The 23,573-nt window shown below is 50.7% G+C and overlaps 8 protein-coding genes across 8 annotated transcripts; 3 read left to right on the top strand and 5 right to left on the bottom strand.

Annotated features, from left to right (window-relative positions):
* Window positions 1–8: 8 nt before the first annotated feature.
* A1O9_08179 (uncharacterized protein) lies at window positions 9–1,004 on the bottom strand (the record flags this gene model as incomplete). The annotated part of the gene is made up of 1 exon (XM_013402565.1): window positions 9–1,004. The coding sequence occupies one exon, from the start codon at window positions 1,002–1,004 to the stop codon at window positions 9–11; it is 996 nt and encodes a 331-aa protein (XP_013258019.1).
* Window positions 1,005–1,643: 639 nt separating this feature from the next.
* A1O9_08178 (uncharacterized protein) lies at window positions 1,644–5,273 on the top strand (the record flags this gene model as incomplete). The annotated part of the gene is made up of 1 exon (XM_013402564.1): window positions 1,644–5,273. The coding sequence occupies one exon, from the start codon at window positions 1,644–1,646 to the stop codon at window positions 5,271–5,273; it is 3,630 nt and encodes a 1,209-aa protein (XP_013258018.1).
* Window positions 5,274–6,049: 776 nt separating this feature from the next.
* A1O9_08177 (uncharacterized protein) lies at window positions 6,050–6,969 on the bottom strand (the record flags this gene model as incomplete). Its single annotated transcript, XM_013402563.1, has 3 exons — window positions 6,050–6,344; window positions 6,401–6,834; window positions 6,895–6,969. 3 exons carry the CDS (start codon window positions 6,967–6,969, stop codon window positions 6,050–6,052), a joined length of 804 nt encoding a protein of 267 aa, XP_013258017.1.
* Window positions 6,970–7,738: 769 nt separating this feature from the next.
* A1O9_08176 (uncharacterized protein) lies at window positions 7,739–9,400 on the top strand (the record flags this gene model as incomplete). The annotated part of the gene is made up of 3 exons (XM_013402562.1): window positions 7,739–7,936; window positions 8,003–8,146; window positions 8,210–9,400. 3 exons carry the CDS (start codon window positions 7,739–7,741, stop codon window positions 9,398–9,400), a joined length of 1,533 nt encoding a protein of 510 aa, XP_013258016.1.
* Window positions 9,401–12,503: 3,103 nt separating this feature from the next.
* On the bottom strand, window positions 12,504–14,188 carry A1O9_08175 (uncharacterized protein; the record flags this gene model as incomplete). Its single annotated transcript, XM_013402561.1, has 3 exons — window positions 12,504–13,614; window positions 13,678–13,792; window positions 13,849–14,188. The coding sequence occupies 3 exons, from the start codon at window positions 14,186–14,188 to the stop codon at window positions 12,504–12,506; spliced, it is 1,566 nt and encodes a 521-aa protein (XP_013258015.1).
* Window positions 14,189–15,289: 1,101 nt separating this feature from the next.
* A1O9_08174 (uncharacterized protein) lies at window positions 15,290–16,830 on the top strand (the record flags this gene model as incomplete). The annotated part of the gene is made up of 4 exons (XM_013402560.1): window positions 15,290–15,619; window positions 15,697–15,780; window positions 15,837–16,666; window positions 16,716–16,830. The coding sequence occupies 4 exons, from the start codon at window positions 15,290–15,292 to the stop codon at window positions 16,828–16,830; spliced, it is 1,359 nt and encodes a 452-aa protein (XP_013258014.1).
* Window positions 16,831–18,734: 1,904 nt separating this feature from the next.
* On the bottom strand, window positions 18,735–19,226 carry A1O9_08173 (uncharacterized protein; the record flags this gene model as incomplete). Its single annotated transcript, XM_013402559.1, has 1 exon — window positions 18,735–19,226. The coding sequence occupies one exon, from the start codon at window positions 19,224–19,226 to the stop codon at window positions 18,735–18,737; it is 492 nt and encodes a 163-aa protein (XP_013258013.1).
* Window positions 19,227–19,606: 380 nt separating this feature from the next.
* On the bottom strand, window positions 19,607–22,195 carry A1O9_08172 (phosphatidylinositol 3-kinase; the record flags this gene model as incomplete). The annotated part of the gene is made up of 1 exon (XM_013402558.1): window positions 19,607–22,195. One exon carries the CDS (start codon window positions 22,193–22,195, stop codon window positions 19,607–19,609), a length of 2,589 nt encoding a protein of 862 aa, XP_013258012.1.
* Window positions 22,196–23,573: the final 1,378 nt, after the last annotated feature.

Here is a 23,573-nt window from a genome sequence, read left to right as displayed (position 1 = left end):
AGCAGCGGTCACCGGAGACAAAGGAGTGCTTGATGGCCAAACTCTCTTTCCACGGTGCCCTCCTGCTTGAGCATGCCACCAAGCCACCGTCGAGCTCCATCAAGCTCCTTCGCTCCAAATTTAACCAGTACAAAACCACGCACTTGGGCCGCGGTCCACAGCAATCCATCTTCTCGTTCGCGTTGCTTGCTCAATTCTGCCTCCTTGCTCGCTAAGTCAACCTGTTCAGCCTTGACATGATCATTTTGCGTCCAATTCTTTGCCCCAATCCGCGGGTGTTTGGCAAATTGTTGGATAAGAAAGCCTCCCAGCTTCTCAAAGAGAGGGCCATAAACGATGAGTGTCCCAAATATGCCTAGATTGTTTGATTTGTCCACGAGACCTGTTGTACCCAGCCCGTCGTCATGCAGCATGACTGCATCTCGAAGCAACAATCTCCCCCGAGATCTCTCGTCAAATTCTCGAACCTCGTTCCTGCCTTTCCAACTCCACAAGGTCCAGCTTTCACCTCTAGCCCGCCGCCCTTCACTGACCCAGTCCAGCATGAGCAGGCTGCTCATTCCACTCGGATCGACGTAAAAGGTCTGTTTCTGCCCGTAGACACTTTCTGCAAAGGGTTGTGTTGGATCGGGCAAGTAGCAGAGGGCGGCCTGAGGCCCAATCTTGACATCGAGGTTCTGCCCGCTCACCACGGTGCGAGATGGAGATTTGAAAATCTTGGTGCTCCCTTGAGTCAACAGTACCAGCCGTGTTGCCTCCAGTAAGTCAACTTTTAGATTGATCTGGTCGCCACCAACTAGTCCTCCGCCATAAGTTAGGAGAAATGCAACTGTCACCTGCCTGTCATCTCCAACCTTGTGTGGATCAGGTGCAATGAGCTTAAGTGGATATTGGTATGTACAGGTCTGCAGGATCTGCCTTCCAGGTGGGAAGAGTGCAAGGACTATCTCCCCATTGCCCGGTCTGGATTTTGAAGCCGCAAACACAGATCTGGGGAGAGACATAATGCTGTTCGGAGCAAAAAAAGACCCTCAGAAGCAGTAGAGAAGTTTCAAATCCACTTAGTAGAGACTAGCTGACGCGGCTTGAAGGAAGATCCCAAGCTCTCAGCTGCGTCTGGGGTGCATGTTGGCTTCAGCCATATATAACTACTTACCTGGGTACTCAGTATGCAAATAATTGGAGATGCTACAAACTGGTGGCTAGCAGTGTTGTTCTTAGCATGATAAGTGGATGGGAGGCGCGCTAAGAATACCTTTAACAAGTGCCATGCCAGTGGACGAGCACCCAGGAGTACGGAGTACGCAGTACCTAATTAGTTGTCCCGGAAGACCCTCGGGCTCGTAGTTTCCCCTCCAGGCGCCTCCACTTTAACAATAATCTCGCCGCGTCGCGTCTTTCTCAATAACCACAACCTGGCAGCATCTTGCATCGGACTCAGAATTCCTGTGTCACAAAACAGCACCCTGTTGCTGCATCGCGATCCTTCATAGAGTCGCTGGAGGTAGCGCCTTTCAAATCCATACTTCGCCAGCCACTTTACGTCCCCTGACTACTCACCACCCCTTCCTGTTCGCGGCTATTTCCTCAATCTCGCGCCCGCCTATCGAGCCACAGCCAAAACCACCCAAGCGCAGCACAGTATGGAGGTCGACTCCAACTCGCCAAATGGTGCCCCTGAATCGCGTCGCAAATCTGGAAGAGTCGTGCACAAGCCAAACCTATTCTCCCAAGAGCTCCATGAGGGTAGTATCCTCGCCAATGGATCTACCAAACGGAAACGAATTTCGAGAGGGAGTGCCCCTGAACAACATGATGACGACGATGACGATGACGACTCTGATGATGACGACGACGAGGAGCAAAGTGAAGCCGAGCCTGATGAGGAGGAGCTGAGGGCAAATCGCAGAGTACAAAAACTAAAACGCCCGAGTGGAAAACCCGCCACCAAGAGAACGAAGACAACCAATGGTTCAAGTACAACTCTGGCTATTCGACCAGCAGACAAGAAAGGCACTGCCGCAGGAAAAGGTTCCAAGACACAAAAGGCGCGTGCCAGGCCTAGCCAGGCGCATCAGCTAGGACTGTACGCAGAGGTATTTGGAAAAGGACGGACCCCCGACGATGCTGCTTCCGTATGGTTTAAGTCGGCGCAAGCCGATAATGTCGGTGCAATTCGGGATCTCGTCAACTTCGTTCTACAGTGCATTGGATGTGACTCTAGGATCGAAAACCAAGACATTGAAGATCTCGACTCTGTGCCTAGCAAGCTTGGAGATGTCCTCCAGGAATATGAGCAACAAAAATCGCCGGATTACCCACTGATATCGAAGCACAAGCTGTATGTCGGATTCCAGAGCGTACTGGAAGAATTCTTCAATGCCGTTATCAAAGCATTGCATAGCTCCTCTTACTTCTATAAGCACCCAGAATTGTACGACAACATCCATGTCTGGATAGCCACCATGTCCGGCTTGAACTACAAGTCTTTCAGGCACACCGCAACTATTGTCTCACTGGCGATGAGCACTGCTCTCTGCGAGGTCGCAGAAGAGATACAGGGCACAATGGTCACGCTGAAGACGCAATTGGATGCAGAAAATAAGAAGAGAAGTGTCAACAAAGGACGAGTAAAGACCATCGGGGAAAGTCAAAAGGCTGCCGAGGAAATGCTCGAAGCTGTTGACAATCAGCTGAGAGACGCTGTTGACACCGTATTCGTTCACCGATATCGAGACGTGGAAGAACGAATCCGAGCACCATGTATCGCGGCTCTCGGGAATTGGATCCTTCTTTATCGTAAGATGTTTCTGGAAGGTCAATATCTTCGATACCTTGGATGGGTGCTCAATGACACCGCCGCCGCAACACGACTCGAGGACGTCAAGCAACTGAAGAATCTTTTCAGGACCAAGAAGATTGTTGGCGCATTGAGAGCATTCGCAGACCGATTTCGACCTCGACTTGTCGAGATGGGTGCCAGAGACGCCGATGTGAATGTTAGAGTTGAAGCAATCGAATTGTTAGATAGCTTACGAGATGCGGAATTGCTTGAGCCTGACGAGGTCGACACCGTCGGGCGATTGATTCTCGACAACGAGCCACGTGTCCGAAAAGCGGTAGCTCGATTCTTCGTCTCAAATATTGAGGATTTTTACATTGCGACCGTTGAGGAGTTTGATGAAGCCCAGTATCACGCAACGTTGTCTGATGCCGCTGATGTCGATGATTTTACCGTCCCGACACGACAATGGATCAAGTTCAAGTGCATGGGAAGCATTTTGGCCGCGCTGGACAGCGATGATGAGTCTCTCGACGGTCGCGATGTGCAATCACTACCGTTGGATTTGTCCGACTCGAGATATGCACTTGCAACACAGGCGATCTTTCCTTATATGGAAGACTTGCAGAACTGGGAAGGCCTTGCAGGGTATCTTCTCTATGATCACTCAATGATTCCAGACCATGGGGATGAAGATGACATCAACTATCAAGTCCAACAGGCCTACAAACTGAGCGCTGGTGAAGACATTATCCTCCTTGATATCCTATACTCCTCGATCAAGCTATATCTTCCATCGATCCTCGAATCGGCACCAAGCCGCCGAACAAATGCATCCAAAGACCAGATCCGAGAGAAACAAGAGTCTGCCGCACAAAATCTCACAATCATTCTTCCTCAACTTTTAAGCAAGTTTGGCAGCACGCCGCAAGCAGCCTCGTCCATCCTTCGCATCGAGCAATTACTGGACATTGGATTGATCAATGACCTTCAAAGTGGGGAGGCCACTTTTGCAGGCATCCTCGACGATATTTCAAAGCAGTTCACATCACACTCGGACAAGAAAGTCCTTGCGGCCGCAAGCGCTGCGTTCCGGAATGCCAGAAGTTTTGAACAGAGCAAGGAGGCCGCCGATGCAAAAGTCCAAGAGATCTGGCATGATTCGATCGCCAGCCTAGCCCGTCTACTCCGAGGAAAAGACATAGAAACAAGAGGAACGCTCGAGCTACCTCTGTTGGGTGAGGTCGTTAATACCGTGTTGCGTATGGCTGAGCTGGCGGGCGTCTATGATTGCACACAGGTCATCGAGGGCAGAATAGACTCCGCAGCATCGAAGAAACAGAAAGGCAAATCAGCCAACCAGCAAGTTCTGCTCGACTTTCTCTTGCACCTTCTGAAACGCGGCGAGCCAGATGAAGATACGACAGACGCATTTGCTGACTTGGAGGATCAGCTATGCACCGCACTCCTCGAGCTTTTCTCTCGCTACTTTCGTTGGAAGGTTTTTGGTCTGAAGAAGGCGATTGAAGCCAACGACAGATCCTCGCTGACAGCGAGTACGCTCACGAACTTTGCAATGATGCGTACCACATTTTCTTCTACGTTGACTCCAATCATCGCGATGAGAACTCCGTTGGATCCTGTCCGCTACAACGCCATCATCAATGTGCTCGAGCTCTTTGCACTGTTCACCACGGTCAGGAATTTTCGGCCTGAAAAAGGCGACCTGGACGAAGATGTGGAGCAGAACCTCAAGAGTCTGATCACGGCCGTCCCCGAAGATCTGATCAAGGAAGTAATGATCACGCACGAAAAGTTGGAGAAATCATTCGCGAAGAAAACCCGCCGAAAAATCGAGCTCGCGGACAAGAAAGGTAAAGGCAAGGACAAGGAGCACGTGGAGGAAGAGGACATTGAGAAACCACCCGAAGACTCAGATGACGAAGGCGCAGGCTCTGGCGCGGAAGCTGATGACTCTGACGAAGGAGACGCCGACACCGTTCCTGAAGGACGCAGTGCAAAGAAGCAAGCAGCGCTCCTCGCGGAGCAGAATCTCTGCGAGATCACGAGTAAAATAATCTTCGCGGTGGTAGGTGGTGCCATCAAGGACCGCCAAGTCAAGACCAGGCTCCTGCTGAACCGTACAAAGCTCGGGAAGAACTACACGGCACTACTGGCGTATCTCGACGACAAGAAGGAGAAGAAGAAGGCAGGTGGTCCGACGGCGGCCGCTAAAGGGGCTGGTGCAGGAGTGAAGAAGTCGAAAGAGGCTGCTGCGTCTGCAGAGAAAGAAAAGAAAAAGGGGCTGTCGGAAACGAGGGTGTTGGATGAGGACGATATCGAGGACGACGAGGACGACGAGGTCAATGAAGAGGAAGAACAGCATCGGCGTGATCTCGAGGAGGACGAGATCGAGGATGGCGGTGCTGCCGCTTCTGACGATGTCGAACCTCGTGAGGATGCGAATGATGATGAGATCATGGGCGACTGATTGACGCACCGATCGCTCCATCCATCTACCACCAGCACCAGCCTGAATTGATGGATTGATGGATTGGTGGATTGGTGGATTGATGGATCGAATTGATTTAATTGATTTAATTGTATCGTGATCGTTGCTGTACCGTACACACCTGCATGTAAATCACGAAAGGGGTTTTTTATTAGTTAGCTAACACGGTATCTTGCTTGTTGTTCTTTCACATCTCGCGCATGGCTGAGCCCAGCTGAGCGACATAAATAACAAGTTGCCTAATTCTGTGAGTGCAAATCTGGGGTTGGTCATTCATCGGTGTTGTGTGGTGTAATTTTCTCTTCTCTCGTTTCCTATACTATATATGAGCAATAGTAACTCGAAGTATTCCCCCTGGTCACCTGCCCTGCCATCCTCCTCCCCTTTCCACTTTCCACGTTTTTGGTTCTCCTATAATGGAGGCGGTTGAATATTGCTACATATTTGAAATTGCAACCTCTTTCTTGGATAATCTGTATATATGCATCGTTCGCCGGCAACCCCAGGCTATTTTCAACATCCTGTTTGACTGGGAGTCGGTTCCCTCTCCGTCCCAATACTTAGCCGCGTGGGTCGTCCCAATATTTTCCAAGCTCCGCAGAGATCTAAATATCGGTAATAGACCCCATCTCCAGTCCAAGTCTATACCCGTAGTTGAAGATAGATCCGTCGTGGCAAGCCATATGTGGTCTCCCAGCCTTATTGTCCACGAGAAAGGAAGAAAATGATTGGAGGGGTTAACCCACGTCCAGCTCTTACTCGGGCTTGCCAGTGCGGCTCTTTGGACGGCCGCTGCTCTTGACTCTACGCGCCTCAGGACGCTGGATATGGTGGGTAGGGATCCAGTCCTCGTTGTAGGGCTTGGCGCCAGTTGACACGGCAGGGGATTCGTTGTCGGAGAGGACTGCAGGGGGTTCGACCTTGCGGGGAGTCTTCTTGCCACCAGCGGTCTTACGCTTCTGCTGCGGGAAGTATGGGACAATCCAGATGGTGTAGAAGAAATAGCCAACAGCAACGGCGCATGCGAGGAGGAAGAAGTAGAGGAAGAGGCTATTGTTGGTTGTTAGACGCCAACACCAAAGGCGGGGTTTAGATGGAATGCTTACAGTTGCGGGTCGAAGATACTGGCATCTGGTTCGACGATGGAGACAGTGCCGTTGAAGGCTGGGAGGGTGAAGAAAGCATTCTGGGAGCTGATGACGGCGGCCAGGTTCAATCTCAAGTCTTGGGGGTGCATGTTGGTGGAGAAGCGGAAAGGCAAGCTCTGCTTCTCGCCAGGAGGGATCTCAATTGCATATTGGTGAGTGGTCAGGTTGCGAACGATGCGAGGAGGAGAAGCAGGGTCCGCAGTCCACAGACTGCCACCAACAAATTGAATGGTGATCGGGTCGGGCTCTTCATTGGTGAAGGAGAGAATGGACTCGGTCTGCTTGCCATTAACCAGCTTGATGCCGAAAATTTCAGCATTGGGGAAGCTGGCTTCAACGGTGACAGCAATTGCAGGAGAATTTGAGGGGTCTTCGACCTCTTCAGCGACCTCCTATGAATAGAATTGTTAGCAGGGGAACCGCATGCATGTCGAGGTCTTGGTGGGCCATACAGGGTCAATCTGGGCAAAGACGCCAGCAGCCTGGAAGCCAAAGAGGAGAAGAGCGAGATCTAGGAAGCGACCCATGGTGTTGATGACGGGTGAATGAAAGTGAGAAATGGAGAATGATTTGTGCGATGTTTAGAAGGTGGGTAGCGGGTGGAGGACAAGGAAGGGACAACATTCACATTTGTGAGCTCGAAACCTGGAGACTCGAGAGGAGAGGACAGCGTATCGCAAGTTCACCAGGAATTGGAGAAGCGCGGCGGCGTCAAGCGTGCAACTCGAGCACTCCGTAGGTGCAACCATTTGCCATTCCCAGACTCCCAGGGAAATGGCTGGGCGGGCAACTGACACCTACTGGGGGTGCTGCAATAGGCAGGCTAGGCGAGCGGGTGGACGCTTACATGCTCATCCGTAGCGTCGGTCGAGCCCAGTGACGGTCCTCCCAGTAGAGGGTGTCTTGGCCAGTGAGGGAATGGGGCAGCTATCGTCATTTGCTGAGCTTAAAATCAAAAGTCAAGTTGGCGCCGACGAGGGCAGCTTTGGCGCGCTAATCAGTCGTAAAGTGCACCTTAAGCGTGATCCCCTCCGGGAAGGACCACTGACGACCTGCGTACAGGCGGCAGGCCCCATCTCCATCTTGACGATCCAAAGAATTTTGTTCCTGCATCTTGTCCTGCGCCTGCGCCTGCATCTTTTTTTGTAATCCTCCAAGGCGACTTTTTTCCCTTCATTGACTTGACATATCCATTCACACCGCCAACTTTCTCTCTCACCTTTCTATCTCATCAGGCCCTTACTCATCTCTGTGCATTGTAACACCACTGATCTCTGTTTTGTCCCAATGCCCGACATGGCTCGTTTTGATCCATTTTCACCCACGTTCGATCACCCGCTGCTAAATTCCAGCCCTGACTATGGGTCGCGAACCACCTCCTTCAGAAATCGCGTCGTTGGTGATATAGGCTCCATCAATCCTGTCCAATCTTCCTTTCGAGAACGCAACAAACGTCTCCGAAGTCTTGAAGATGAGAGAACCCAGCTCATGGAGGTATTCTCTGCCCTTTGCCCTCCGCGTTACACCATCCTCGTTGCATTCTAAATCAATATTCTCTAGGACCTGTTATACCAACTCGAAACTACTCAAAATCACGTCGAGCGTCTGCAAATGGATTACAACAGAGAGGTCGAGTTCAATCGTACAAGCCGTTTGGAAGAGTCCTCGCTGCGAGACCAAATAAGCCAGGTTAAAACGATTATGGTGTGTTCACTTCCCAGAATCTGCGGTGAGCCATACCATAGTTCATGCTAACTCGTCTACCAGGATCGAAATGCCTTTGTCTTAGTCCTGATCGACGCGGAGAGTATACTATTCACCAAAGACTTCTTATCCAAAGGTGAAAAGGGTGGTATTGAGGCTGCCAACGCTCTCGCCAGTGCTGCCCGAACGTTCTGCACACAAACCCTACATCACCTCGCGTCGATCAGAATTATTGTTCGCGTCTATGCCAATGTTAAAGCTCTCGCCGACAACCTTACAAAATCGAAGATCATCGATCGACCATCACTATTGGATGACTTTGTTCGAGGCGCCAATAGCTCCCAACTTCTGCTTGACTTTGTCGACTCCGGATCACGACCAAATGCAACAAAAGAAAAAATCAATGAACAGTTCCGAGCCAGCCTCTACGACTGCCACTGTCATCAGATTATTTTGGGCTGCGATAACCAATATGCCCCTTTGCTCGAGGATACCGCGAGAGATCCTACTGTACTAAACCACATCACGCTACTTGAGTCTATCCCCTTCGAGAAGGAGATTGCCACACTCAAAGAACAATTCAAGTGCGCAAAATTCGATGGTCTGTTTAGGACAACCAAATTAGCTCCCACTCCTATCGTGCCGAAGGGCCCTCTTCAAGCCGTCACCGCCACACTCCCAGCTCTTTCTCGAGTCGAATCCAATGGGACGACGGGTACCACTTCGAGCTCGAGCACACCTGCCATGACGTGGGCATCAATCTCTGCACAGCCTTTCCTTCCATCAGGCCCACCTTCCAAGGCCAGCACTACTCGGACATCGACACCAACATCTATGAAATCTCCAGACGTGGTGGACGTCAAACCGGCAAGCAAAGGCATCGAGCGAAATCGATTCGACCAGCGCATTGATAGAGTCGATTCCTCCATTCCTAATCACGAAATCCAACGTATCAAGAAGCTCAAGCTTTGCAACATTTACTATCTCCAGGGCGTGTCATACTGCACAAGTAACAATTGTTCACATTCACACACCTACCCTCTCTCCAAAGGGGAGCGAAGCATTCTCCGAGAGGTTGCCCGAATGACTCCTTGCTATTACCGGATGGATTGTTCCGATCCTGAATGCATCTATGGCCATAGGTGTCCGCAGAACAAGCCTGATGAACCAGGCTGCTGGTACGGCGAGGACTGTCGGTTTTATGGCTGGGGCCACGGGATAGACACTCGAGTCGTCAAGACGACCAGAGTTTAATTTTAATCTACGATGATGATACTGGGTACACTCTCACACCTAGTCTTTCATATTTCACGGCGCTGCTCGACTGAAGGTGAATTGCCATGCAAGATTTCGGGGTGTTATGGATATGAGGGGAGAGAGTTCAAATCTTATTGTCCAGGGGTCAGGTCAGGTCAGGTCAGGATGCGGAAGTGCCTTTTTCCTCCTATGCAATAATCATCGAGATACCCAGTGATGGCAACACTCACTTTTTTTGCAACAACGATTTGCCCTGATGTTAGATAGCCGGCGCTTTATGTTGTAGGCTTATAGTTGACTCTGCTCAACCTGCTTGCTTGCTCCGGCAAGCCCAATATTAACGAGAATGATATTTATTCACCCAACCACAATTTGCGAGATTGCCATCCTTTTTGTCTTCTCTCTTCTCCTCTTCTTCAGAAAACAGTCGCCAGACCACTGCCTTCTCGGGTTTAGCCTTCTTCTTCTTCTTCTTCTTCTTCTCCCCCTCCTCCTCCTCCTCAAGCGAGGGTGTTGTCAACTTCCTTATAACAGACCGTAGTCGGATGATAGTGCTGCCCTCCCCGTGCACAACGTTAGAGCTCAAAGTTCAACTCTCCTGTATTCACGCGTGGTTTCGGCCCTCCGGAGCTTCTAGAAACGGGATCGGCATTCTAGAAAGTTGGATGTGTGCAGCTAAGATGGTTAGCCCGAAATGGCATGAGGCAAAAGGTAAAGCGATGGAGGCGTGGGATTGTTAGAAGCCAAAGCCCGAAGCCCGCATCTGGGAAGTTGTGGCTCTGAGTACTCGAATAGTCTATCTACGAGTACATAGGTAGTTAGTCATTGGGGCATGCAAGGCTGGCAGTGGAAACCAACGAACAATCCATCCAAGACGGTGCAGCGGCTGGCTCAGCCTCGGGATCGCCCCGCCTGGGTGCCGCTCCAAGCCTGGCCGCCCTTCACGATTGCTTCAAACATCTTCTCTGATCAAGAGCTATCACGAGCACTTGTCGAGGGGCCCCATTCAATAATATATTTTCCACTAGGTACGTACCCCCTGTGCTGTTGGACCAAGCTGCATCAGGCAGATCCCTGCCAGCGAAAGCTCACAGGATGCTACCTAACCTTCCCTTCTCAAGTGGTGCATCGATGTAAACATACACATCGCTAAATGGCTGAAGACTTGATCTCCACGTATCATGCGCACATCATCGCAAAGTGGAGCTGAGTCAATGCCACCCTGCTCTTCGCGGGGTGGCATTACGTTGGACGGGACACAGCACACAGTAGATTACTGGTTACCGGTAACTGGAACTTGGCCTCTGTGTAGGTAGATCCTCCATCCTGGCCCGAATCACTCCAGCCACCTCAACCCACTTCTCATTGGAGCACGGCGGCATTAAAAGCCCCAGACACTGCTCAAATACAGGAAAACACCGCTGTATAGCCAGATCGCGAATGCTCTGTGGCAGGTGAGCAGACGTCCTGCATCCTGTGCCGCGACTGCTCCACCAGGTCATGGAGTCGTTCAACATGTTCTTGAATGGTAACTTTGTCGCCCTACCTTCACTTCAAAAGAAACAAGGTGTCCCGTCTGGAGACGGGTTCTCCATCCCAGCCCGATGGCAGTCCGTCCTCTTCAGTCAGGTCAATGTGGTGCTTTTGTCGGTGTCTTCTTAGCTCGACCTATCACGACTCGCTTTGGCTACCACTGGACCACTATTTGGGCCCTGATTCTCATGAATGCCACCATCTTCGTGTCGTTTTTGGTGAGTGTTTCTATTTCACAGAACAAAGCGACGAGCTCTGCCCAGGCTGTACTTGGGATAGTCATCTCCTTCGTTTCGCAGGTGCCATGGGGCCAATCTCATACACCATCATTGCCGAGACATCTTCAGTCCGCCCTCGCGCCTCGAGCACTGGTGTCGGCCAGGCTACTTACTACGTCGCGGAGAGTCCGATGATCTATCTCGCGTCGCGACTGCTTGACCCCAAAGGATTGAATCTCGCAGGCAAGTGTGGTTCCGCTTGGGGAGGTAGTGACCTTGTTTGCTAGATCATGGCCTTCCTCTTCCTTCCTAAACTTAAGCGCCGCTCTTATCGTAAATCTGATGTCCTATTCAATCGCAGGATTCCTGCCAGGAAGTTCAAGGCAACCGTTATTGACGTTAAGGATAACGAGTAGGTGTTGGTGATTGAGAGGGGGAACACAGTCCTCTGGTAGCATCTGCAGTATAGTACCTGAGCAGAGTCAATATAGCTCGGTTCATTGAAAAGAAGACTTTGAGGAGGATACGACTAAACCCTATCATAGCTGGGGTAATTTCACAAGTAGAAGGGTACGAGAAAGAGTGGGCATCATACTCCTTTCTCTCAAGAAGGGGGGGGGGGCCAAGGCTGAATTTTAGCTCATGCTCGCATAATCAACCATATCATGAGAGAAACTGTACCTCCTTCACCACCTGCCTTGCAATCTGCATGTCTGCGACCCTCCGTCCGAGCAGGAGCCAGGACCCGCAAAGCCCGCACTGTCGTTTACTCCTCGATCGTGTGGGACCCAACTTGCAGTATCGCGCATACCTATTCGCTGCGAACCCGAAGACTAGGCGCGGGGGCGTACCCTGCTATGGATCAGGTTTAAGAGATCACATGATAACCTACATGAGCCGTGATCCGTTGATCTACGGTTTACCAAGGGGGTGGAGGGGGCTGCATATGACGTGCAAGGAAGCACACGGTTGGCAGACTGCCCATGGGACAAGAAGTCGTGCCGACGAATATGCAACGAGTGTTCACAAAATCCACCTAGATGAGTCAATCTTTTTGAGGTGGAAATCGCACAGTGGACGGACTCAGATTCAACGATTGAGGCTGATAGATAGCTCGTGTCTCAACAGCTAGAAAGGCTTGTCCGCGAACTGGGGTTCAAAGTAAAGTCTGAATTCTATGTGAAGTAAGGTACAAAGAGACCAAACTCTCTTGAATCGGCTCAGGTCATTGTCAAGACCCAGGAGATGGTGTGGGTAGGTATGCATCGAGTTCATGATGATGTCCCGGCAGCCACTCCGCCCTCGCTCTATCACCAGTTGAAGAAATATTGATATCTGAACCCCAGTCTTTAAGCAGCGATACCATCTGACTCAGGAGGACCCTTGTACGCCTTTCTCGCATAGATAATATACCACACGGCCGAAATGACCATGAAACCAACGAAGACGACGCTGGCGTAGTTCATGGTGACTTCCGTGACGGGAAGCGCCACGGGCATGCTAAATATAACCATCTCGAACATGATCCAGAATACTGCGACGAGGTTGACGGTGTAGCCGATCGAATTGCCCCAGTTCCATGGCGCGGTATTGACTTCCTTTCGCCGATGCCAAAGGCTGATTCCAATTGGGATGGCGTAGCTGATCGCTAGAGACATGACACCGACGGAAATAAAGGCGGTGAACGCACTAGTTGAACCTAAGTAGATCAAGCCGAGGAGCATCTGAACCACTGTTGTGAGTGTCAGAGCCCAGACAGGAACTCCGAGGGTTTGGTTGACTTTGGAGAACAGCCGGGCCCCGGGAATAGCGTCATCGCGGGCAAATGCCCACGTACATCGCGAGGCCGCCACCGTGATGCTCACACTGCAAAATAGAGTGATGCCCAAGACCAGGAACATGAGACCCATGCCACCTCCTGGGGTGCCCATCACGCGATAGAAGATATAGGGCAAAGCCTGACCATAAGGTGCCAGGAGAATGTCTTCCATAGGAGGCAATGTAAAGCAAATCGGCAGAATGAAGAACAAGCCTGCGAAACCTCCCACTGGGACGCAAAGAGCAATGGCTCTCGGGACCTTGATCGAAGGGGTGGAACATTCTTCCGCCATGGCCGAAATCATTCCGATGGCGGAAAAGGTGTATGCGGCCGGAAGAAGACCGATGAAGAAGGTGAAACCCCCCCAGCCTGAAAAGGACTGGTCATAATGGCCAAGCGCGTACCCTGCGCTGTGTCTTCCTGCATCGGCCTTGACCGAAAGCGCAATGAGAATGATGATAATGCTAATGGCCGTCCAGCCGGCGCAGATGGTATCCACGATGGGCAGAAACTTGTTGCCGAAGGCCACGATCACAAATGTGATGAGGCAGATGGCATAGAAGATCAAGAGCAATTGCCAACTTTCGGCAACCCAGTCCGGGTGGTACATGGCCACACAGCCCAGAATGAGCGATGCGAAGCTGTCGACGGTCAGTTGTTTCCGCACAGTGATAGAAAAGTGCACTGCCTCGACAATGACTCACCCGAAGTTGACTGAGAGTGTGATGGTCCAGTTTCCGATCAGCCACGTCCATCCAGTAATGAAGGAAAGGACGGTCTTTCCCCTGGTGGCGAGTTGGAATGACCAGTAGTATGGACCTGCAAGGGATTGTGTTAGTGGGAACAGGTCAACCTCCAGAGTGTCCTGGACATACCGGCGCTTGTGGGGTATTTGGAGGCGAGTTCGCCGAGGGACAGCGCGATACACTCGTCGAGGACCAACACCATAAGCCAGCCAACGAAGATTGAAAGAGGGCCACCTCCGTAAATGGCGCTGAGGATGGGTGCTCCCTCCCCGTAAGGGATGGCTGCGATCGCGAGCGATTGGAACAACAAGGTGAACATGGATCGATTCCTCTGTAGTTCGGGCTTGTAGCCCAGCTTGTCAAGCACCTGGATATCATCGATGGTGCCCGTGACAAGAGAGCCTTTGCGGCCCTCGTCTGAGGAAGGCACATCGTCCTTCGGGAATTGCTTTTCTGCGTCCATCGTCATGATTTTGGTGGAAGAGGTCTATGCGGACAATACCTGGTAAGTAGAGAGGAGTGAGGACCAGAGGGGGAGAGGGGTGCCTGTTTGAAATGTACCATCCATGGTCTCTTAAGGTGAACTCAGATATGTACCGAGTGCACGCAGTGAAATACCGTCAAGGCTTCGGTTCCAAGAATCCGGGGTGACCCTAATCGGAGCCACCCATGTGGAGATGAAGCTTGTGAGGGCAATCTGATGGCCCTGAATGGGGCCCGCAGACTCGCAGGCCATAGATAACGGTTTGATTGGAGGGACCCGTGTACGACATGGCTATTTGTGCCTGGTTGGGCTGGATAGGAGCTCGTGGTGAGAAGCCCTTTTCGAATTGTGGTCAATATTTTATCCTATTCGAGCCTAGGCGGTCTCCCTGTGGCTCTGCCCGCCTATCATTAGTTCGCGATCGTTGAAAGGGAGAAAGATAGCAGTGTCCAATGATCCAACGCGTATTGTCCAACTGTCGACCTCGGTGGCCCGGGTGTGACGAGCGGTCTCAAGTTATCAGAAGGGGAGCTCGAGACAAAGAGAACATCTGACATCTGATGACTTTGGACTCTTGGGCTTATATGAAGCTATTACCCCAGCGCCGAGTAGATTAGGGCCCGACGGGAGCTTGGTCTTGCTCGTACTCCGGCCATCGGCTGATGACCAAATCTCATGTGTCATTTCCCGATGGGTGCCGACGACCTGCCCGCCAGGGGGCGACCAAGAGTCCAAATGGACTATCAACCTTCCAGAAACAGATGCTTCAAGACCGTCAGCGTCGTTTTACACGGCCTCGACGAGTCATTTGGGTTGATGAAGCATCAACAAGCAAACTACTAAGGGGCTTGAAAACTGATACCACCAATGATGCCGCTCAAAGCCTTTATCGCGCCAACCCCTGCCGAGGCCGACGCTCATTTGACCGATTGGTCTGGGTGGGAGATAAGGAAGCAATAAGAGCAGCACTACTGGCAGTCTCAACATGACGCCCAGTTCCAACGCTGTGGCTGCTGACCGAGCTCGTCTCTTCACCTGAGAGCGCAGCGCTGTTGCGGCACCTGGGGACCTACGGTACTTCTCACCATGTATTCGAGCGTCCAGGAAGCCTGGGAAGCATGTGACCGCACCGACACGCTGTTCATCCTCGTCTGCACGGTGTTCTGCTGGCCTATCATCCCAGCTGTCGGCCTCGGATATTCTGGCTATTCCACCCGCAGGAGTGGCCTCGCTTCGTTCATTCCCGCGGTGCTCACCGTCTGTGTATGCTCCATACAATGGTTTGTCGTGGGATATACTCTTGCCTATGGCGGAGGCGCCGGTGTTATTGGAGACTTTAGCTACGTTCTGCATCGGGGGGTGCTTGCTGAACCAGTTGGCACGATTCCGGCGATCTTGTTTAGCGAGTTCCAGCTGGTAAGTTTGTTGGTTCGCGCCTTTATTTTTGAGAGACATAGCCGGATGTTCCATGGCTGACAGAGTTTGATATTCAGGTCTTCGAGGCAACGGTCTGTGCCATTGCCGTCGGAGGTGCATGCGAGCGAGGTCGAATCTTGCCGCTGGTTCCTTTCATATTCGTAAGTCCAACAGGAAACATCCTCCTCGGGGCTTACAGTTGACCCTCGTTCACCAGCTTTGGTCGACACTGATTTACTGCCCGCTGGCGCACATGGTTTGGGGCGGAGGGTTCTTGTCTGAGCTCGGTGTGCTCGACTTCGCCGGTGGTACCCCTGTGCACATCTGCAGCGGCGCAACTGCCAGCGCCCTCAGCATTTACTTGTCATATCCAATCGCGAGATCCCGGAAGTCGCTGGAACGCACGCCCTCGCATTTGAAGCTGCACCGTCCGCACAACTCCATGTGTCAGTTGATAGCCATGATCATCATCTGGGGCTCCTGGTTGGCATTTGATGCCGGAACCACCCTCAGTTTGACTTTCCAATCGGTGAACGCCCTGTGCGTCACGAATCTTTGCGCTGCGGCCGGTGCCTTGACTTGGGCCTCCACCACCTACCTCGAAACGGGGCTGTGGTCGCTAGACTCGACGTTCATGGGCGCGATCGCTGGGCTCGTCATGATCACACCCTCTGCTGGGTTCATTGACATGCCCACCTCGTTGTTCTTTGGAATTTTCGGTGCGCTGATCTGCCGTCAAGCTCTGCGCATCAAGTTCACAGACTTTGCTAGGCGGTGGAGATGGGTTGACAATGGAGACACATTCGCCACGCATTGTGTTGGAGGGTTCCTTGGGACCATTTGCACTGGACTCTTCGCGCAGAAAGCTGTTGCGGCTTATGGCGGTGTTGAGGTCGATGGTGGTGTCTTCTTTGATGGGAATATTCGACAGCTGGGAATCCAGATTGTGGAGGCTTTGATTGGTTTCAGCTGGTCCTTCTTCGGATCCTATGCCATCATTGCTCTGATTGATTGCGTTCCAGGACTTGAAGTGTTGGCAACCGACAAGTGAGTGACCCTTCTCTTCTAGCTTGTAATCTTGCTAATTATCGTCTAGGGAGGTGACCATGGGCATGGATGCGTCACAGATGGACGAGAGCCTATACGAAGCGCAGTGGGCTGGCGAAGAGGACTACAAACCCCTTCCTCTAGGCAATATCGCTCTCGATTAAGCAGACCCTACCATGAAATGAGGACGGCTGCTCGGCATGGCTTAGCCACCTTATGTCTTCCGGGGAGGGGAAACGCCTCCATGATTCCTCTAGGATACAGAATGGTCGTCTAAGAAGGTTGACGTTGTCCAATTTTGAGATTCAATGAACTTTTTGGTCCGAGACCGACCTACGAGGTCGGTCTCATGTTATAAGACATGTGGCTTGAACCCTTTGGTAAACTATATAAGTCCAACGAAAATTATGCTCACAGTTTTGAAATATTGGAAGCATGCCTTGAAGTCCTCTGCGTCACCTTTTATATACGACGTCATTATTCTGTATTGCTATCTCGAGAACCTGGTATACTCTATATCTCCACCTGCCTCTTACACAGCGGTCATGAAAAAGCGCCAGGCGCAATGATGCCCTCCAGGTGTTATAATACTTTCAGTCTATTGGACTGGGGACAAAAGCGAAAGGCACATCGTGATTGGCTACATCCTTACTTCGCACCCTCTTCCTTTTGATAGTGGAGAATCAGCCCCCGTGACAGCGTGATAGACCCGGAGCAAAGACGGGCTAGTGCGCCAACCCTCGACCAAAACACGTTCTCGAGCATGAGACTGAGGAGATGTCGATCCTAGTCACATTTCTTCCCAAGTTTTACGAAAAGTACAGAAGGAGGTGATCCCAGTTAATGTTGTTTCCGGCCCATTGGATCCGCAAATATTATCAATCGACAGTCTAGGGTACAGAGAGTCCACCAAGACGCCGACACCTCGGCATCGTCATACCCGTACCGATGGGGTGCAAGCTTCTTGTTTGAAACTAAACCTTGGGACACGGAAGCCTTCATTCCGTATATGGTATATAATTCTTCGACTTGCTATTATGTATTGAAGTATAATAAGCGTCATTGGTGCCGGGTAGATGCATAATGATATTGAACTTATTCAAGTATTTGGAGACCAATAATACCCCGGAATCTACAGTATAGAATGGATCTCGGAAGGCCTTCGCTTTTAGGAATAATATGAAAATCGGGGGTGGGGTAATAAGGACTGTGTACTTCTGAAAAGCGCGTGATGCAGGAACGGGCACTCGGGTCGGTCCTCTCGCCTCTGTGCCCGGCAAAGGTCGAAGTGACTGACATCTGGTCAGCTCTGACCATATGATCCCACGGAGGGAAGCCCAAATATTCCTAATTCTTAAAGAGAGCAAATCAAACTCAAATGCAGGATCATTCAACGCTGAGGATTTTGTAGCCAAGAGGTCAGCTTGCTTTGGAATATCGACCACTCTCCTGGCACCATGAAAGACGGCTTTATTTATGACCACAAGGACAAGCCGCTGCGACAAGTGACCACCAAGATTCGCCGAGCCCCTATGTTTAGTCCGGGTATGTGTGTTTAGCGATACGATCATTGGGCGATCTTCCGGTTTTGCAGCCTTGCACGTGATTGGGGAGGTTGGGGGCGGAAATACCAAGTCGGTGTCTTCCGTTGCCGCTGGTGGCTCGGCTGTAAGGTAGATAGGGTCTTTATGAATTCTGACAGTAGAGGTTTGCTGAAGGGCTCGATTCCTTTCTTGTTCATTTCTTCTCTCTCTTTGGCATGGTCTTGTTCTAGACTGTTCTTGGACTCTGTCGGGAAGGAGATATCAAGAGGGACTTGTTTGATGTAATGTGACTTCTAGTCCCTTCTGGTCTAAATCGTGCGACTCTGGGGTTGCCGCAAAATCAGATGTGAAGCGGCGAGATGGACTCTTTCCCCCAGGACAATCCCCTTCCACAGCGTGCGTATGGAACCAGCGGCCAAGCAGGCGTATCGAATAGAATGCCTAGGAATCAGGAAGAGACGTGGAGATACCGAGATGATACCAGACAGGAGAACTGTGTCTCCCAATAGTATTGTTCTGTGTTCTCACAGATGCATTCCATCGGCATCATCGGCATCATCATCCCCCATCCTATCCCGCAATTGCTGTTGTAGCTGCTCATCCGTCAATCTGCCCCCAGTGGTAGCAGCGCCATTTGTGGCCGTCTGTTGCGGTCTCTCTGCATCATCCCCGTCTCCTTCTCCATTGGATTCACTTCCTCCCCCATGCCATCTCCCACCTCTTCGCTCGACTTCCTGCTTCAGCAGGCCGATCCGATCTTTTTGCCGACGGATGACGATCAAATTCTCTTGAATCGCTTCCAGGCAGTCCTTGTCTCCCTCTTGTCTTGTGCTCTCTGGCAGGCTAGTGTCGGTTCGAATACTGTCACTGTATTCTTGAAGCTGTCTGTTCGAGCCCTCGAGGTGGGTAATGGAGTTGTTGATTTCGTTCGCCTTGGAATAGAGGTTCTCCACTGGTAGGTCTTGGATTGCCAGTGCGAATTGCTCGGCGTCGATGGGTCGTGCCTCGCCAGACATTTCCACCAGATTGGGATTCTGAATTTATTGTTGCTGGGTATAGAGATGGTACAGGCATGGACTTGAATGATACAACAAGAAAGATCAACCTAATGTTTGACAGTCACCGCGAGGGCGCGGGCAAGTCGGCCTTCTCAAGCGGGGAGAGGCTGACGTATGCGGGGAAACCTGAGTTGACGAGGCTGCGGGTGCTTTGGCCCAAATCCAAGCCTTGAGCGCTTGCAACTTGCTTCAGTGGGTAAAGGAAGTAATAATTAGGTAGAGATGTTTGTGAAACGCCATTGGGACGGTGTATATTCGTGGGACACATTATGCTCTGAGCTTTTCCATTTCCATTCATGTTTTGGTGTCATCCCTGGAATGACCGTGGACTCCACGCCTTACGCCCGCCACCCTTGCACAAACTCATGCAGGCGATCAATCACTACTCCAAAGACTGCATTGACACTGTCAGCCAATACTTGATCAAGCACTTTGACAGCCTCTTCTTCGCTGACCTCAAGGTGAAACCTCTCCCGAACTTTGCCGACCGCACCACCGGTCAACCCCATCTGTTCCTCAACCAACCTAACATCTTGTACCGAGCTTTGTACCATAAGGCTGAAGAGGTTCAACACCAATGAGCTTGACTTTCGTAAAGCTGCATACGCTGTGAAACAATATTGTTTGAATTGCGCGTACTGAGGTGATGTAGTTCCACCGAGACCTTCCACCATTTCTTTGCAAAGCTTGATGAGCGGTGCGAATGGCTTTGGATCACGTCCAAGGATGAATCCAAAATCAATATGGAAGAATTGACCAGAAGGTTGTAGCAGAAGATTGTCTAGGTGACGATCTCCAACTCCAAGTATATAGGTAATCACACAATATCCAGCGCATGATCTGATGTACGTGTCCATAGTCTCTTTCCGAATTCCCAAGGGACCTGAGGTATCTGGATTGTTTGCCCGTAGATATGCCAAAACCGATCCCTTGTACTTTGATGATACTACTGATATCGCCGTTGATGGGACAAATTGGACTGCGCCAGCCGATGGAGAAGTTGCAAGAATGCGGTAAGGGGTGAGCTTTAGATCAAGGTTTTCTTTCAACAGCAGATTGTTCATGAGCGTGATTATCTGAATCACGAGCTGATCTTGTCGGAGATCGTCTCCCGTCTTGAAAATGATCGGGTACTGAGTCTGCGAAAGTGATCGAGATTGTGCCGAAGTTGCAGACGAGTCTGGCGAGCTCGCAATTTTGAACTTTAGCAGCAATGGTGACAGGGAGGACTTGAATACATTTGCCCCTTCTGGAACAATGCCACTAACCTCAATGCTTGGATCCAACGGTAGAGGAATTGGTGGGTCAATTTTAATGAGCTCGTTCTTGGGATCAGCGAGATACTTCTTGAGCCGCTCAATCTTATTAGGACGGCTGTCTCGTCCGAAACGAATCTCCTTGCTGATTCTTGAAAGTACCGCTATCATTTCGCCTTGTCTCAATAAGATCTTTCTCTGTTCTGGGTCCCTTTGCTCCAATTCAGCCATGAAATGATACTCAACTTTGGCAAAAAGTTTTCGATCCGATGGATTGCTATCTGGTCCTTGATCATCCACTTCAACCATCAGAAACCAGTGCAGGTAGTTCCCTAATGTGAAGTTGTTGGCAGCACGATCGATTAGGAATTTGGCCAATGATGAAGCGGGTAAGCCGTCCTCTTCGACTTTGTACTTCTCGAATTTGAGAGCTTGTACCAGCTGAAGGAGGTATAGCAGCAACTCAGTATCGTCTGCCTGTCGTAGTCGATCAACTGCGTACGCTCGGACAACTGGACTATTATAAGTCGGCCCAAGTAGTTCCAGTGCCGAGTCGATATCAATCTTTGCCCATCTTGGAATAAGTTCTCCTAGCTGTCTGGCCTCGTTTGGATGGTTCCAGTCTGTGGCTTTGACGACTTTAGTCAGAGCGCGCTTATCGCGACTGAGATGACGGCGGAAAGTCCAGAGAACATCCTTTTCTTGAGGGGTCAGCTCTTGGGTAGGACCATATGATAAAATATCATTAAGGATATCCCGCATTTTCGCATTTGGCTTCTGGTCGCTATCAGAGTAAGCGTTTCGATCGCTACGCACAAGTCGGTGGTGTTTAATCTCGCAAGGATTCTCCTGGTAAAATTGATCAGGATCAAACAGTTGGATGACAGGGTACTCCTCATCATCAACAACAGTAGCACCTGCCGCAATTCCAGGGCCATACCGGACCTCCGGAACAGGTTTTGCACCAATAATAGAAGCTGAAGGCGTGCGCTGGAATTCTTTCATCATCTTGGATGGCTCGTATTCGTAATCCTCAAAAACCACTGGGAAATCCCACCTGGGAAAGTCAACGTATAATGTAAAGTGTTCTTCATCGTCTTGCTCGGCGTCGGAATCACTGTCATCATCAGAAATGGCATTTCCGTTCCTAAGACCATTGGATTTCGGTCCTACAGCCTGATGCTTTGCCGCTTTCGCTATAGCAGCACGTTTCCTTGCGAGTTCATCTACTTCTCGAGCCTTTTTGCCCACGTTTTGAAACACCAACTGATCGAGCCAGTCATTTTGAGGAATTTCATTCATTTCATGCTTTTTGAAGAGCTGTTCCAGCCTCTCCAATTCTTCTTCCTCTGGGATGGGAGGAGGAGGCTCTTGATCGCGTTTTCTTCGTTTTGGTCGAGGAATGTGTGGGGTCAACGAGGGAAGCTGACCATCCGCAGCCCGTCTCCGGTAGACTTTGCACTTTTGGCGGCCTTTCCTCAATGCACCATCTTTATCGAATAGTGGTATTGTTGTTCCACCAAATGGAACATTGTGGTTGATGCTACAGTTTTCTGGGCAGGGGGATAAATCCCAAATAGTGATGGCGACCTGGGCAGAGAGAGGGCAATCTTTGACTAAGACTGGCAACTCCAACCATTTATTCCATGAGCGATTGTTCTTGAAGAACATATGTGGTGTTTGCATAGACACCCCTAACGGCTTGGATTCTGCCCATAATTGTGCCGTCACGTGAAGCTCCGATGTTGGGCTTTGTACAGACCCAATATGCCGGATTTCAGGATGTTTGAGTAGAATCGAATAGGGTATTGGAGTCTGTCTCCCTTCCAAGTCATTTCTAGGTCTGCGTCAGCTAGTTCTAGACATGAAGATACCCGACCAAAATAGGGTCTCGGTCCGGTGAGGAGTATGACATACAACTTAACGCACACTGGGAAGTCTATCTGGCGGGATGTTGCAAATGTATAAGTGTCCATCATGACACGGCACTTAGATTCACCATGCAGAACCGGATTCAACGCCGGATATGCCTAAATCATGAAGTACTCAATGTCAAGTCGTTGTCAGAGGTTAAACAGTGGCCTTGTCTTGGTCAAACCCATCGTCGCCCAACTAGATCTAGCTTCATCAAAGCACGCACGCCAAGGCACTAGTGAGAGCTAGTCCAAAAATGCTACAAGTTGGTTAATTAAAATAATGAATTGGCAATTACCAACGCCAACATGAAAGCTGATAGAGCAATCCAGAAAGTTGCAAAAGAATCACTGCTCCTCCGATCAAAGTACAACAGTTTTAAGTTTGGCTTGGCGGGGTGATCATGATCCCCTACACCGCGAAACTCGTCCCCCCAGTAATAGTAGACGGACAAGTCTTGGGGAATCGCCAGTCAATGTCTTCTGGTCGCCAACTTCAAGGTCAAGTCTGTTCCCTTTTACTGATGCGCTAGGCACCTTCGTCGCTCGTCTTTTGGGTCAGCGAAGAGAAATAGCAGGTTAATCGTAGCTTGCGTTACGAAGGTGTTGGTCGATCAGAGCAACGTCCCCACCTCCTGTAGCCAGGTACGAGTTCACACATTCTCAGATACCACATGAGACTGAATACTTCGGATCTCGTCATCTGCACTCTCAGTCTTGTCCTGGAAGCCGAACTAGCTCCCTTCGCGTGTTATTCAGAAGTGCCAGAGGTAGCATCCTTCCAAAAGAGACATGGCCGCATCTACTGTATTGACTAATCTTCATGTCTCAATTTGGCGATAGGAGGATCACGGTGGGACATCACTGTTACTGTAGTTAGTACTCCGTAGAATACCACCATCCACGCAAGGGCAGTGTGCTAGTGGAGGATTACTGGTTTGGCGTAGCCTATGAGGCAGATGAGGCGATGGGTCGCGGCTCATGAGCAGGTCGTGTTAAAGCGGCGCGGTCCGTGTGCCAAGGCAAGTCGCGACTAGGGACGCGATGAAGTGGCAGGCGCGTCTTGCGTCCTTGAGTGCGCTTCTACTTGCCTGCCAATGTGCTGCGATAGGACTACCAACCAAGTTTTTCAGATC

Source organism: Exophiala aquamarina (genome assembly GCF_000709125.1).
Source record: "Exophiala aquamarina CBS 119918 chromosome Unknown aczIA-supercont1.7, whole genome shotgun sequence".
Classification (NCBI taxonomy): domain Eukaryota; kingdom Fungi; phylum Ascomycota; class Eurotiomycetes; order Chaetothyriales; family Herpotrichiellaceae; genus Exophiala; species Exophiala aquamarina.
Note: the sequence above shows the minus strand (reverse complement) of the source record. Positions and strands in the feature narration are given on the sequence as shown.